General features: G+C 45.5%; 1 protein-coding gene across 1 annotated transcript in view; it reads left to right on the forward strand.

Annotated features, from left to right (window-relative positions):
• Positions 1-10,894: 10,894 nt before the first annotated feature.
• CRYL1 (crystallin lambda 1) overlaps positions 10,895-16,158 on the forward strand; it is a 111,871-nt gene continuing 106,607 nt past the window's right edge. The window contains exon 1 of the mRNA XM_080926140.1: positions 10,895-11,024. Coding sequence (XP_080782266.1) covers positions 10,984-11,024 — 41 coding nt within the window. The 5' untranslated portion in view covers positions 10,895-10,983. The remainder of the gene's footprint in view (positions 11,025-16,158) is intronic.

The following is a 16,158-nucleotide window of genomic DNA, read 5'->3' on the forward strand; positions in this document are numbered from 1 at the left end:
CAAACAGGACTCTGATGAAGAGCCACCATTTGTAATTACAGTTGAGCTTATCAAGCTCCTTAAGCAATACTACGATTATCACAGCCTTTGTTACACATGTTGGGATTGGCTGTGCATTGCCTGAAGAGGACATAACTACCTAAGGTGGCCCTATTTATATCATGGGCCTCATAGATTTGATACTTATAGTAATAGTAAAAATAATTGTCCAGAAGATGGCAGTAAAGTACCTTGGTTTTGTTTGAGGGGAACAAAAGCCAACAACAAAAAACAAACTTTGAATGTGAGGTGATGGCTCTGTAGCTGAGGTGCTTGACACATGAGCATGGGATTTGAGTTTGGGCTCCCAAAGAGCATACCAAAATGGCCGGTTCAGGGAGGTGCATGTATTCCTGGTGCTGGTGGGGCTGAAAACTAGAAAAAAAAAATAAGGTAGAGAGCAATTGGGGAAGATACCTCTGACCTCCACGCTTAGGTGCACAGCCACATACCCACAAGTACACACACATACACACCTGAACACATGCACATAAAAACTGCGACAATTTTTTGCTGATTAGGATTTGTCTTTAAAAAAACAAAAAACCTAAACATTATTATAGTGAAAACATCATAAATTGAGATCTGCCGGAGTCAATGTTTATCCATCTTAATGCACTGGAGCAGTGGCTCTCAAACTTCCTAATGCTGCAGCCCTTTAATACAGATCTCCATGTTGTGATGACCCTTAACTATAAAATCTTTCATTGCTACTTCGTAAGTGCGGTTTTCTTACTGTTGCGACTTGTACTGGAAATATCTGACAGGCAGGTATATTTGATGTCTGTGAAAAGGTCTGACTATAAAGGGAAATGTGAGCTTCATGGCCACTCAGAGCTGTGGTTTTGGGACACAGAGCGGTGGTTTCGTATTTGACTTCGGAAAAATCTAAAAAGCAGTAAAACTGAAGGGAAAAAAGTGGTGGGGGGTGTGAGTGGGTGAGTGAGTGCTTGCTCAGTGAAGAAGCAAAGGCCTGAGATGTTGCTATGCTGAGATTAGTGCTTGCTCAGTGAAGAAGCAAAGGCCTGAGATGTTGCTATGCTGAGATTAGCAAAAATCTGAGTTTTTACAATGAACCTAGATGAGGAACTGGGGGGGGGGGGGCACTGGGATCATATGACTCCAGGCCAAGAGGAATGGTTCACCTGAGTCAGCAAAACTCCCCAGGAGAATGTGCAAAGCAGGCCACCGGGAGGTCAGGAGGGAAGGGAGGCAAAGGGACAAAGGCTCTGGTTTAAATGACCCGGAGGGTCCTTCCGGAGGTTTGGCCCAAGTGGCTAAAAGAGATGAGGGTCCTTGGGATCCGGAAATCACAAAGCCCCTCCCAGTCCTCCAGCCTGACCCAGAGAGAGACCCAGGTCACAGAGACTGAGAACAGCCTGATCCCAGCCTACACTCTCTCCCTCTCCCACCTACTGCTGCCAGGGGGCGCAGGAGATTTAACTTCTCGACCGAAGCTGCATTTAAGACTAAATTCCTTTTAGGCTTCATTTCCGAACCCAAGCATAGCCGGATCATCCGGAACCCACCCAGGCTCTCCATAACTAAGTCAGGGGCATGACTTCCTCTCCTCACTTTAGAAATTGAGAAGACAAAATTAGAATTGACAGCCTGTCTTTCAAAGCATGACCACCATGCTGTACAGAGTTCTTTACACCATTAGTCAGCAGCAGATGTTGACAAATGAGATCTATTAGATTATTTTCTCTCTCCCTCTTCCCCCTCCTCCTCTTTCTTCAGGGTTTCTCTGTACAGCTCTGGCTGTCCTGGAACTCTCTCTATAGACCAGGCTGACCTTGAACTCACAGATCTGCATGCTGGGATTAAAGGAGTGTGCCACCCCTGCCTGGCTGAAGTAAAATTTTTATTGTTATGAAACAGACATTTACAAGGCTTCCAACATAAAGGTTTTGAGATTTATTTATTTTTATTTAATGTGTGTGGGTGTTTTGTCTGTGTATGGCCATGAATGTGCTGGTGTCCGTGGGGAAGGAGCACTGGGCCCCTTAGTTCTAAACTGATTTTAGTTGTAATCTGGAGTTACACATAGTTGGAGCTGACAAGTGACTGCTGGAAACCAAACCTGTGTGTTCTGGGAGAGCAGTCAGTGCTCTTAACTGATGAGCCAGCTCTCCAGCTCCTTAAAATAAGTCTCACCGCAGAGCCTGCAGCTGACTTATCTAATTTCTTCCCGATCATTTTAATAATACTGCAATACACTCAAACGATGGCATCTCTGTCATCAACAAATGATACTCCCTTCCTTCCCTTCCTTCTTTCCTGCTTCCCACCCTGGCCTGTCCAGGGTCTTATGTTATAGCGCAGGCTGGCCTAGAACCAGTGTGCTGTGAATATGTTTTTGTTTTTCTATTATGGCTTTAAAATATACTCTCGTTCTTCTTTTGAGCCCGAGTCCCGTTGTGTTGCCCTGGAACCCTGGGCTCAGGAGACTGTTCTGCCTCAGCCTCCTGAGGCGGCCATCACAGGCACCTGTGGGTGTTCTGCTCAGGGGTTCACGGCTTTGATTTTTGCATTCTGTGGGGCATGAGTGGAACCATTTTGGAGCCTGGCAGATTCCATTGACACTGTCCCTACCTGCACAGTGTCACTGTCAAACTGGAAAAGGGAAGAAAACAGGAGAATGCTGTGTTCCTTCGCTTGGTCTTGGGGATGAGTGAGGGAAAGCTTTCAGGAGCATCACTGAAGATTTCAGCCTATGATGTGCTTAGCAAGGAAAAAATAAAACATCTATTATTTAGTTGGAGCCCAAACATTAAGTGCTTGTTAACAAACTGGCTCGCTAGTAAGGGGGAAAAAAGGTGGGGCGAATAAATAACCAGAATGAGGTTTGGCTTATATACTGTGTGACGCTGGTGACCAGCATCCAAGGAGCTCAGAGAAAAAGAAAAGAAAAGACAGCCATCAAGATGATGCTGTCATAGCTGCAAGATGGGAATGGAGCAGGCTACTTAACAGGAGACAAAGTTTCAGATAATCTCTGGTAGAAACAGCCTGAGATTTGGAGAGGCTATGGATACATAGAGCCATTTCAGCACCCATGATCTCAGGGTGAAGATATAGCTCAGTGTTAGAATGCTTGCCTACCATACACTAGGCCCAAGGATCAACCCCCATCTCCTCCTCTGGCCAAAAAAAAAAAAAAAAAAAAAAAACAAAAAAAAACCCAAACAAACAAAAAAGCAAAACAACAACAACAACAACAACAACAACAAACCCTTAAAAACTGCCCTGACATTTTTCAGCATTCCAGAACTTATCTTCCCCAAGAGGCCTTTCTAATCACTGATTCCAAAACCATATATATTGTGCCTCTTATTCATCTTTGTTTAGTTTCTGTGTCTTTAATTAAAAGAAGCTTGATGAACCTGGTTACCACTGTTCTCAGTGCTTGGAACTGAGCAATCCAATACGGGACACACAAGGTTATTTGACTGAAAATAGAGTTAGCTGACGTAAAATGGATTTCCTCAGATACTTCAGCCATATTTAACGTGCCAGTCAATACATGAGGCTGGTGAACACCATATTGAAAAAAACCTTAGTCAACTTTCAGTCACTTAGACAAAATACCTGAGATGATCAGCTTTATTTGAGTGTTTCACTGGTGGTCTTGGCCCCACCGCTCTGGGCCTGTGTCAATAAAGTACATTACGAAGGCAGCAATGATTAAGGAGATTGGTATACTTCATGATGGCCAAGAAGCAAAAGGGTTAGGGTCCCAAGATGCGACTCAAGATTGCCATTGTTCATTTGTTCAGTGACTTAGTGTCTTCCACGTCTGTCTCCCATAGATTCCATCAAGTCTCAAAAGTGCTGCAGATTGAGGACCAAGCCTCCAACACACAGGCATGTAAGAAACTCTTACCATCCAAACTCAGTGTCAGAGGACTTGCTGTGCTTGTGTAAATCCACTGATCTAACATTTAACTCCTTAGTACCATGAAAATAAGAATAAAGAAGAGGAAAGATTAGAGCAGACTCTGCAGACATCAAACCTTAGCATCACTGTGGAAAGTTCTGGACAACACTGAGTTAGAGTAGTGACTGTACACATAATATACTCCATACATATTGAGTGAGTGAACGTTCAAAGAATGCTGTCGAGGCTTGTGGTTTTTTGTCCTGTAAAATGAGGAGAACGAGTTAGACAACTGTAGGGATTTAATGAGATATGAAATTACTTCATACGATAAAAACCTGACACTTTATTATTATTGTTCTTAGCCAAGCTTCACTGGGCCTCATAAAACTATGGCTCAAATTTCACCAGCTCTTGCTCTGGCCCATCTTACACACATTAACCCACTCTTTGACATCTAAATGCGGGGAGTCCTATATGGTCCCTCATGTCAGAGAGTAGCTTGACAATATTGATGACTAGACCATCTATTAGATTCAAAATTGTTCAAATTCATGATTTATATAAAAACCTTCACATTAAAAAATCCAACCATCATCAAAGTATTTTTGTTTCTAGAAACCTTTGAGCCCTTGAGAACTCAGAACAACATTGATAATCTTGTCTTCATGGAGCCAGCACACTTCTTTTCCCAGGTACTCTTTCTTACCTTAGTCACATGGGCACCAAGGCTCAAGTGCAACACACACACACACACACACACACACACACACACACACTTTGAGGATTTCCTCAAGAGCACTTACTCATCAACTTGTGCATATGACAACTCTCACTAAGACTTAGGCCACACAAGAAGTTAAGGGAGGAAAATGGTCACCAGGTTGAATTTTGGGGGCAGGGAGAGTGATGGTTTTTGTCGTTGTTGTTGTTATTTTGTTTTCAAGTCAGGGTTTCCCTGTGTAGCTCCAGTTGTTCTGGAACTCACTCTGCAGACCAGACTAGTCTCAGACTCACCTATCTCTTTAATCCCTAGTACTGGGATTAAAGGCGTCCGCCACCACGGTCCTGCTCAGGCTGAATTCTTGATGTCCCCACCTCTGAAACTCAAGAGGCCTCATTGAAACATTCTTGATGTTCTCTTTGGCTGATAAACATTATTTACAGAAACTGGTATTTATAGGGACTAACCCCCATCAGACAGTCCAATGGTGGGCTTCAGTTATAGCTTGTTTCTCTGGGAGGGTGCAGAGCTGGTTCTATGCGCTCTGACTGTTGGAGGTTGGGAGGTGGCCTGGCTTTGCAGAATTCACAGTCTCCTCTGTGCTACAAGGACCTGATTCTGATGTAATCTTTTCTAGCTCTTTCCTTCAGGGCACACATGGTTTGGACACAGCACTTCTGTTATTCTGTAAGCAGTTCATGACCCAGATGTTTCCAGTTATCTTTACATCAAAAGTGACCCCAAATCTGATGGCCGCTCTTGGTTGTTGACTATATTTGGAACTAAGTGGCTGGGCACATCTGTGAGGGATTCTTTGTGAATTTCACATCATGCACCCAATCCCACTTATCTCTTGGTTTCTTCAGATCCACCCTCCACCCTTGTAACCCCCCTCCCAAAAGAAACAGACAAAAAAAACAACCAGCAAACAAACAAACAAACAAAATCTCCCAGTGGAAGTTGTGATGCATCACTTTGCATTAAACAGCTTTTCTCGAAAATGTTCCTTTCAATGAGTCATTGGTTTGATTTGAGGTCTATGGCTTCCGCTACACTATCAATACTGGATCCTCACTGGGACTCCTCTCAGATACCCTGTTGCTGCCCAGTGTCACAGAGATCCTGCAGCTTTGGATCTATAGGACCAGCCCCTTCACATGCTCCAGTAGTGTTGAGTAGATGTTGGGTTGCACCAACTCAAAGCCCTGGAGCCCGGGTGGTAGCTAAGTTGGTCAGCCTGACAACTCTCCTATGGTCACACCACCTGGGCCAGCTCTCCAGCTCTGCCCAAGGGGCAGGACCAGCCCACCTACTCTCAGGATGACAGGGCCTGTTCCTCTCTGCTCTCCAGGCTACACATGGGCCTGCTTTATACAGATATCAATATGCCCCCCCAGGCATCCCAGACCAAGGATGTCCACATGGCCTTCACTGGTAACATAGATCATGGATATCAGACATTGACATAGACCCCTATTGCTGCAGTGTTACATACGTGGTTCTTGGTGCCAACAGTTATTTACTGAGGTCTCAGGTGGTACAGCAAGCATCAGGCTGATCCTCACTCCCTCCAGTCTCCCGTTCCACCTCTCTTCATTGTGCACACACCGTCCTGTTTCTCATTCCCTTCCATCACTCCACTCACTTGCTCATCCAGTGGTTCCCAGGGCCTCTGGGTGTCTTCCTCATGGTACTGGGTGGGGGTTGTCTTGGTGCCTACTCACCAGATTTTTTTTATTATTAACTAAATCGTTTGAAACAGGAAGACCCACTTTTAATCTGGATCTTTTGAGGTGGGAAGATAGATCTTTAATCCCTATCTTTGGAGGTGGGAAGGTCCAACCTTAACTGGACCACACTTTCTACTGGCAACCTAGATAAAGGACGTGGAAGAAGGATGCTTGCTCTCACTTGGCCTGCCTGCTCTCACCCTCACTGCTAAGTCAATTCCTTCACTGGCAGTAGAACTCACTTCTCTGGGATTCTGGTGTATACAGCCTGGTGGGCTGAACAACTACTGGATTCTGGATTCTTGGGTATCACACTGGGAGACAGTCATTGTTGGACCAGGTGGACCACAGCCTGTAAGCCATTCTAAATAATCCCCTTTATACTTATATATAAGTATATAAATATGTGGTTGTGGTGATTTGAATAGGTTTGTCCCCCCCATAGATGCATGTGTTTGAATGCTTGGCTATAGGAAGTGGCACTATTAGGAGGTATGGCCTTATTTGAGGAAGTGTGGCTTTGTTGGAGGAAGTCTGTTACTCTGTAGGTAGGCTTCTAGGTCTCTTATGGTCAAAATCTGCCCAGTGTAGAATCAGATCCTCTTCTGAGCTTCCTGTGGAAGACAGTCTCCTCTGATCAAGATGTAGAACTCTTGGTCCCTCCAGCCCCAGTTCTGTTTTCATGCTGCCATGATTCTTGTCATGATGATAATGGACTGAACCTCTGAACTGTAAGCCAGCCCTAATTAATTGTTGTCCTTTATAAGATTTGCCTTGGTCATGGTGTCTGTTCACAGCAATAAAACCCTAACAAGTGCAGTAGTATATATGTAGTATATATCATATGTATTTATTCTCTAACTTTTATTCCTCTAAAGAGCCCTGGCTAATACACCTGGTCTTCATGTTTTATTTGCTGAACTGGTTTTACAACTCTCATTGGAGAAGGGGATTGTTTGGCAGAAGGCAGTTTCACTACATGTCCATTTGCAAAACTATCATTAGCAAATTTGCCCTCCAGGGTCTGTGACCTCTCCAGCCATAGACTTCTGACCCTTCTGTGGGACCTCATATCTAATTAGTAAGTAGTTGGTTGCTCTCCAAACACTCGTTCCACTATTGCTTCAGTGGGCACATCTTGCTTGGCCAGCCATCGGTGTAGAAGTACAAAGTTCACAGCTTGGTAAGGCCATTAGTAAGTTTTTCTTCCCAGAAACCTATACAGCACTTTCTAGCACTACATATGCTAGGCAGTAGGGAGGAGGTTTTGAACTAAGTCCTGTCTTGGTTTCTCTGTGTCCTAGTGTGTGGTATCTTCAGCAATGGGATCTTGTCAACTAGCTGGTGGGAAACCAACAGCAACAGCCTCTATTGTTTTGTGAGTCTCTGGGAACTCCCTGGCTAAGAACTCATCAGGAATCCCACACATTTAACACTGGGGTTTTTGTTTAAAAACTTCTAGGAGGAGTGTTGCCCACCTGTGCAGGGTACTTCTGTTTTAAATTGTAGTTTTGAGTTAGCTTGCAACATATTAGGTTTCTACGTGTCATTTCCAGACACCGTGAGTTCTCTTTTTCTAATTCCTGCATTCCCCAACCCATCACTCCCATGTCCGGTTAACCTTTCCCATCTCCATTAGTCACTCATCTACTCCGATGTCACTTGTGTTTTATTGTCCTTCTCAAATCTCTGACCCGCCTTCTCCTATGATCCTACCCTGTTTCCTGGCCCCTAGAGACAGTTGCTCCTACTTCAGTACATAAAAATAAAAATTCAAAGCTAAGATCCACATAAGAGAGAAAACATAGAGCATTTGTCCTTCTGGACCTGGGTTGTCTCACTTAGTATATACATTATTGTTCACTACTAGGAAGCTGGCTGAGACTCCTTTTTTGGGGGTTTTATGGCAGCATCATTGTGCAGGTATAACTCATTAAATCACTGGCTGTTGATGGGTAAGTTGATCTTTAACACCTCCCTTCCCCCATTCCTCCTGGAAGCCTGAGGGTGAGGTTGGAAGTTCTTACTCTCTAGCTTTATGGTTCATTCTCCTGACAGTGGTCCCTACCCTGAAGAGGCCTTCCCAAGGCACTCACTAACTAAACTCAGGTGTGGACAAAAAGGATGTGTTCTAAAGTAAGGTGTTCCCTTCATCCAGAGTTCCTGAGTTCAGGTTATATTGAGAATTTTAGGATCTCAGCAGCAGCTCCCCCTGAGTTAGTTTTCTGTTGCTATAACATACATCTGACGCTAGGCTTTCTACAGAGGATGTGTATTAATTACTTCACAGTATGGGAGGCTACTAGTCCAAGTGACCTCCATTTTGGCCTTTGCTGCATCACAATACAATGAAGAGGGAATTAAAAATAGATGCATGAAGACATGAGTGGTGAGTTAGCCTTATTTATACTAATTCGCCTTATTTATACTAATTGGGTGACAACTAACTAGGGTCCCTAGAACTACATTAAATTGAGGAATATGTAGAATATGTACCCAATGACCTAATCAGGTCTCTCCATCTCCCCCGGGACCCTTTTCCCCTGTAGGTTTATGTTAAGGTGATACATGATTGGACATCGAAGAGCTAGGCAGAGAAAGACGCTAGAGGACCAGAAGAGGCAGTAGGCAGAGTCCTAAGGCAACATGGAAGCCGATGTGTGTGTTCCTCTTGGTACATCTCTAGTTTGATGAGGTTGTTATGATTATTTTTAAGAGTTTCTATGGGTCTAATTTGTCTTCTCTGGATGGGCAGTTTAGATCTTTTTGTGCTGGCTGTAAGCTTATTGTATAGAGAATTTGTAGATTGAGAATTTAACATATAAACCTATTTGATACATTAATAGATGTGAGTCATGCGTATCTACCTGGGACAGAAACAGCAGGGGTGGTGGAGTGACTGGGCCTGAGTTCTTAGAGGTGGCATGGAGCACCAAGTTAGAGATCCCTGTAGTGCCAGATGGCTCCTCAGGGGCCAGCAAAACTCGGGATAAAAGGTTAAATCACTTTTTAATATTTACCACAGCATTCCCCTGCCTCTTTCATTCTCATCTCCAGCTCAGTATTTGGCTAAAAATGATCTTGAGTTGGTACTTTTGATCCAGCTGCTTCTACCTCTCAAAGTGCTGGGATTCCAGACAAGAAGCCACTACTCCCATTTTCATGACTCCAAAATGTCTCTTGATGTTCAAGCTCAGGGGCACAGCGTTTTTAAAAACAACAAGAAAAATAAATAAATAAATAAACCTCATAGTTGTATTAGTGCTAGAGGTGGGGTCCATGTGAGTAATTTGGGAGTGTCCTAGTAACATCTAAGTTTTCTTATAAAACTCAGCAGTGTTTTTTAGACAGTACGTGTCAATTCTTTTTTATTTATACATCCTCTTGGACGGGGGAGGGGTGGGGGGGGAGAAAGCATTGCCAAGGTGGACACGGCTTTGGGGGCATTGAAGACTTAGGAGTGTCAAGGCAGACACAAAACAGATAGGACAAGATAGCATTCATCACCTTAGTCCTTTGACCCTCTTTTTCAGGAAGGAAGAGGCAGTTTAAAGATGCCTGAGGTTTTTGTAAGAAAATGTTGTACATCTGTGTCTTAGTTAGGGTTTCTAATACTTCAAGGAAACACCATGATCAAAAAGCAAGTTGGGGAGGAAAAGGTTTAGTTAGTGTGTTCTGGTTTCAGCTCTTCCCAAACTGTTGGCCTCAAAAGTGTTTCCAGTTCCTATCATGGGCACCAAACTTGTTACTCTCGTTCTCTGGTCTCAATTATAAGAGCCAGGTGTCAGGGCCCTAGACGTTTTTTGTTTCTCAACAGAGTCTTGCAGTCTCTAAATGTAGCGGGGGAGGGGGGGGGGAGGGGGGCGGCAGAACTCCGGGTTCAGCCTCCCAGGTTCTGGGAGAGCAAGTGTGTTTCATCAAGTCCTGCTTGGCGTTCCTTTCTTTTTCTTTCTTTTCTTTTTTCTTAACACACTTGACGCTGCACGCCTCTGGAAGGAGGAAGTAAGGCAAACAGAAGCTGTGGTACACTAGCTACTAGGAATTCAAAAGCGTCCTTCCGTTTCTCAGAGTGACATATCCGGAGTTTCCCTTTGCAGCTGTCCCCTAAGTACCCGGGCCTCCTTACACATCAGTGAAGCCAGGCTGCAGGTATCTCACCAGACCTGGATTCCCAGGGTAGAGTAGAATGTAAACAGTGAAACAAAAGCCCTTAAAGTGCCAAAGGGATGCTAACATCTTTAAAGGAACATTCTCTTGAAAGTGTCTCTGGGGTGAAGCTTTGGGCTAACCTGGCAGTATCCGCTCCTGGTCTAATGGTTTCGTGATAGAAACTGAAAAGTAAAAAGTGTCAGGTCTTCCCTGTTTCCATCCACCTTCCCACGCTTCCAGGTTCCCAGTGCTAGAGCTCAGTGGTCACCCTCTCGCCTCTTCCCGAGGGCTCCGCCCCTCCCGCGCCTTGGCCCCTCCCCGGAGCTTGTCAGCCAATGGGCTAGGCCTCACGAAGCTGGGACACGCCCACCCAGGCGCCCAGCCTTAGCCTGGCAGGCGACAAGCTCTGCTTTGCTCGCTCCCTCCGCTAGCGCAGCTGTTCTGCCAGGCCCGGATCTGCCATGGCGTCCCCAGCAGCGGGCGGGGTGGTGATCGTAGGCAGGTAAAGGTCTCAGTGGCGCCGAACTGCAGTGGCTGGCGCCCTGGCAGCGTCCGGAACGCGGGACCTCCCGCGGGCGGCCGTGGGTGCCTCGGGTGGGCATCAGGCTGTACCTCGCTCCTCCAGGCGCTTTGCACTTGGGCTCCGGAACTAGCCTGGCAGGAGACAAGGTGGTGGCCTTGGCTTGCCAAGCAGCGAGGAGAACCTTAAGGCGGTGCGGAGTTACTTTTGTCAGTGCAGGCTGGATAGCTCAGAGGTGCAGGGCTACTAGAGGTGCCTGGCATCAAGTACTAAACGAATACGAGCGATAAACCTGCGAAAACTGTTCTAATACTTTTGAGACAGAGGTCTCATGTAGCTCATCCTGGTCTCAAAATTTGTAGGTAGCTAAGGCTGGCCTTGAACTCCTGATCTTCCTGGAAAATACTCCCGATTACTGGGATTGCTGGTGTGTGCCACCACGCACAGCTTGAAAACAGCTCATTCTTATTAAGAACGCAGACAAGAGTTTTACCCAAGATGACAGTAACTGATGGGCATTGGCCTGGGTTGGCAAGGAGGTTCGTTCCTATGCACCACTGGGCTAGGCGGATAGGTCTCTGGAGGCAGAACCCTTGTCAGTCAAGACACCGGACTTTCCTGTGTGTGTGTGTGTGTGTGTGTGTGTGTGTGTGTGTGTGTGTGTGCATGTCCCCCAAGGTGGGAGGCTGAGTCACTTTTAATAGCCCAAGATCATCTGACATACCAATTTCTGTTTTCATGCTTCCCTTTCTCTTCTGTTTTTGTTTTTTAAAATAAGGACGTTTAGAACATCTTTTATTGGGTAGCTGCCTAAAATTCTATCAACATGTAGCAGTGCATATTTAGTGTTGGTTGGTAGCTATTAATGGAGTGGCTTATGTCCCTCCTTATACTTTTGGTTACCTGTTGTCCTGCCTGCAGACCAGTCCCAAGTTCAGGCTTTTTCCTTGAGAGCCCTTTGGAGGAAGGAATCAGAATGCTCTTGCCATTTTTTTCTTACAGAGCTGTAGAATTAACTGTACCTTTGTCCTTTCCTGTGGATGCCTGTGGTTGAGTGGTCAAGAAATATCAAAAAGTGTACTTTGCCCCTGTGGGGAACGGTCCTGCCTCGCCTTCTGTGAGAGCCAAGGGTGCCAAGGGCTTTTTTTGCAGATCTCCGTTGGGAAATAGTCCTCTGCCTGCACCTGACAGGCATCAAGTGGGATTTTTGGCTGGAATCTGCATTCGTCTGACTGTGGGTGGTTCATGGATTCCCAAGGAGAGAGACTCAACAGTCAGTTATTTCTGGGCACATGGACAGGGAACTAGAATGGGGCCAGGACATCTTAAGCACCACAGGATTACCTGGGGCCATTGTCTTCTAATGTGAAAGTTCTGTTTTCTGCTTTCCCCCCATTCCCTGCCCATCCAGCTGATAATCATTCATCTGCCTCTATCTACATTACATCTGTTATCTGTCTTCCACCGTCTATCTCATCTCTATCAGCTATCCGTCCTCTTTATCACTCCCCGTCTCTATCTTTCAGGGCCCTATGGGTGACTCTTGGGACTATCCATTAAACAGAGGTGCCCAGAATGTAAATCAATTCCTTAACGCCTGCATACCTGTAATCCTAGGGAGGTGGAGACATGAGGAGCTAAAGTTCCAGGCCAACCTGGGCAAGAGTCTCAAACAAAGCCAAAAGCAGCGCAGAAATAGACCTGGCAGCGACTCACTATTTTCTTTTGAAAGAGGTTAGATAAGTTTAAAAAAAATGTATGTGTTTGTGCTTGTGTGTATGTAGTGTGAACAGAGATTTAAAAAACAACTTTGTGGAGTTGGGTGTCTCCATACCCTTATGTGGGGCCTGGGGATCAAACTCAGATTAGATCCCCAGGTTTTCATGGCAAGAAACTTTACACCCCAAGCCTCTCCCTGGGCTTTGCCTTCCTCTTTCCTTCCTCTACCCTTACCCCTCCCTCCCTTTTCTCCGGTTCCCTTGAAGTATGGGGATTAAACGGGGCCCTGCAAGTGTGGGGAGGTTCCTTATTAACCTATACCCTAGGTCATTTTTAACCCCATCTGATCTAGGACCTTACTATGTAGCCTAGGCTGGTCCTGCCTCAGCCCTCTAAGTGCAAAAACTATGAACATGTGCCAGATTACTGGCTCATTCTAAGTTTCTAAGTGCGTTGTGTAGGGGAGGTGGGGAGAAGGGTTCACGTAGTCCAAGCTAGACCCTGATGCAGGATATCTTACTGTGAACGCTAAGATTGTGTTATCTGCTGAAGAAAAAAAAAGAAAGCTGCTTCTAGTTGTGGTGTGGCTCGGCCTTAGCACATACCTTTAATCCCTCCGGCTGGAATTCAGACCTGCCCTTACTAGATACCTTTAACCCCAAACAAGGAAGGTAGAGTAGTTTGTAGAGGGACGCACCTGTGTTTGAAAGTGATGTCTAATTGGAGGACAGACTGAAGAATCAGAGAAAGATTTGACAAACTAGGATTTACCCAGCTCTCATGAGAAAGGAAAGGGAAGCCACCAGAGGGGCAGTGCAGAAAAGGGAGGAGGCAGTTTTACGAGGAGAGTTTTAAAAAAAAGAGTTGAAGAGTGACAAGCTAGATACAGGTGAAGACAGAATGATCCAGAACAGATTGCCGGAGTTAGTTGAAGGCCAAGCAAAGTAAGGAAAAACTGAGAGAGAAGCCAGATGGAATCAGTCAATGTGGAGAAGCGTTTGAGCCAGAACAGCTGAGCTGAACCAGCCAATGAGAGCTTAGAACTAGGAAGGGGTGAGCTCATTCAGCAGTAAGTCTCAGAGGCTGAAAGTATTCTAGGCCTAGAGTAACTAGGCCTAGGTTAGCCAATGGAGGCAGTAAACCCGGCAGACAAGTATAGCAGGAGACTAAAAGTTACTGTTATAGGACTCAAACTCCCATGGCGCTGAGGATGACCTTGAACTTCTTGTCCTTATGCCTCAGTCTCTCCCCAAAGCCCCCTCAGTATTGGAATTACAGAACCCACCCATCTAGAAATTTGGCTTTGATTTCATTATTTTCTATTGCTCTTTTTACCAAGGCTACTTTTCCTTAGGACCATTTACCCCTGTGAGCTTCTGGACAGACTTTTAAAATGCCAGGGAAGAGTAGATGTATGGGAAATAAGCATGGAGGGGAAAAAAAAAAAACCTAAAAACAAAACCCATGGTCTGATGCTGTAGGAGGGAAAGACAGAAAACCAGGAAGTGAGAGCTTTGGTAGCTGGAATAGAGATGTGAACAGACATTTGAGTGGTGTTCCCAGACAGTCACTGTCCTGTCACCTGTACACACCTGTTTTCCAGTTCACTGGTAAACCTGTTCTAGACTTGAGCTTGTTTAGGACAGCTGTCTGGGGAGCATGGAGGATTGGCATCGTGGGGTGGGTTTAAAGCTTGGCACTGCATATCCTGGTGCTGGACCTGCCTTTTCACGTGCCCTCTTTTCATCTCAGCTCAGGGTTGGTCTTCCCCAAGATAAAACTGGCTTCTGGAAGCTTCCCCTCCATGCTGTGTTGGGGATACTGTGTTGTCCACATCTGTACTTTAATCCATATCTACTCCCCCTGGTCCCAGTTGAAAGATGTTTGGCGGTTTCCTATAAAGATCACCCCGTAATGTGAAGGCCTTGGAGGATGTTGTTTGATATTTGTCTTCGTTGGGGTTACTATGGGGAGGAAAGGGTTTATTTCTGTTTACATTTCTAGGTGACTGCCCACCCCTGAGGGAAGTCAAGGAAGGACCTCACACAGGGCAGAAACCAGGAGGCAGAAGCGGATGCAGAGGCTATGGAGGAGTGCTACTTACTGGCTTGCTCCTCAGGGCTTACCCATCATGCTTTCTTATAGAACACAGGACCACCAGCCCAGGGATGGCCCCACTCACAATGAGCTGGGCCCTCGTTATCAGTCATAAACTAAGAAAATCAGGCCCACAGCCTGACCTTATGGAGACATTGTCTCAGTTGAGGCTTCCTCTCTGATGACTCCAGCTTGTGTCAAGTTGACATTAAACTAGCCAGTACCATATTAAACATGAGATTTATACTCTAGAATCTTCCTCTTTAATAAGATTCCAGAATTTTGCTTTGGGGCAATTGTGATTTTAATATAACATTTTATGGATTATTTGAGAATTTTATAAAATGTATTTTGATTATGTTTACCCTCTACTCCACCACACCCACCTCTCCACACCTCCCAGTATTGTGACTTTTTGTACTGCCCATATATACTCATGGGTGTGGAACCATCCACTAGTGGTCAGTTAACATCCCAGGGGCCACACTTCTAAAGAAACTGACTTTTCCTCCCCCAGAAGCCACCAACTATCAATAGGTCCTCAGGAGTGGGGGCTCCTTTTTTTTTAAAGTATTTTTATTGGTTATTTTATTTATTTACATTTCAAATCTTGTCCCTCTTTCTAGTTTCCCCTCCACAATACCTCTATCCCTTTTTCCCTCCCCCTGCCTTTATGGGGGTGCTAACCACCCACTCCTGCCTCACTGCCCTAGCATTGCCATATACTGGAGCATGGAGCCTTCATAGGACCAAGAGCCCTTCCCATTGATGCCAGATAGGGCCATCCTCTGTTACATATGCAGCTGGAGCCATGGGTCCCCTCATGTGTATTCTATGGTTCGTGGTTTAGTCCCTGGGAGCTTTGGAGAGTCTGGCTGGTAGATATTGTTGTTCTTCCTATGGGGTTGCAAATTCCTTCAGCTCCTTCAGTCCTTCCCCTAACTCCTCCTTTGGGGTCCCCATGCTCTCTCCGATGGTTGGCTGCAAGCATCTGTATTGGTCAAGCTCTGGCAGAGTCTCTCAGGTGACAGCCATACCAGGCTCCTGTCAGCAAGAGCTTCTTGGCATCAGCAATAGTGTCTGGGTTTGGTGTCTACAGATGGGATGGATCCCTAGGTGGGGTGGTCTCTGGATGGCCTTTCCTTCAGTCTCTGCTCCACTCTTTGTCCCTGCATTTCTGTGATTATTTTGTTCCCCCTTCTAAGAAGGACTGAAGGATCCACACATTGGTCTTCCTTATTCTTTAGCTTCATACGGTCTGTGAGTTGTATCATGGGTATTCTGAGCTTTTGGATTAATA

This window comes from Micromys minutus (genome assembly GCF_963924665.1).
Source record: "Micromys minutus genome assembly, chromosome: 12".
Lineage (NCBI taxonomy): Eukaryota > Metazoa > Chordata > Mammalia > Rodentia > Muridae > Micromys > Micromys minutus.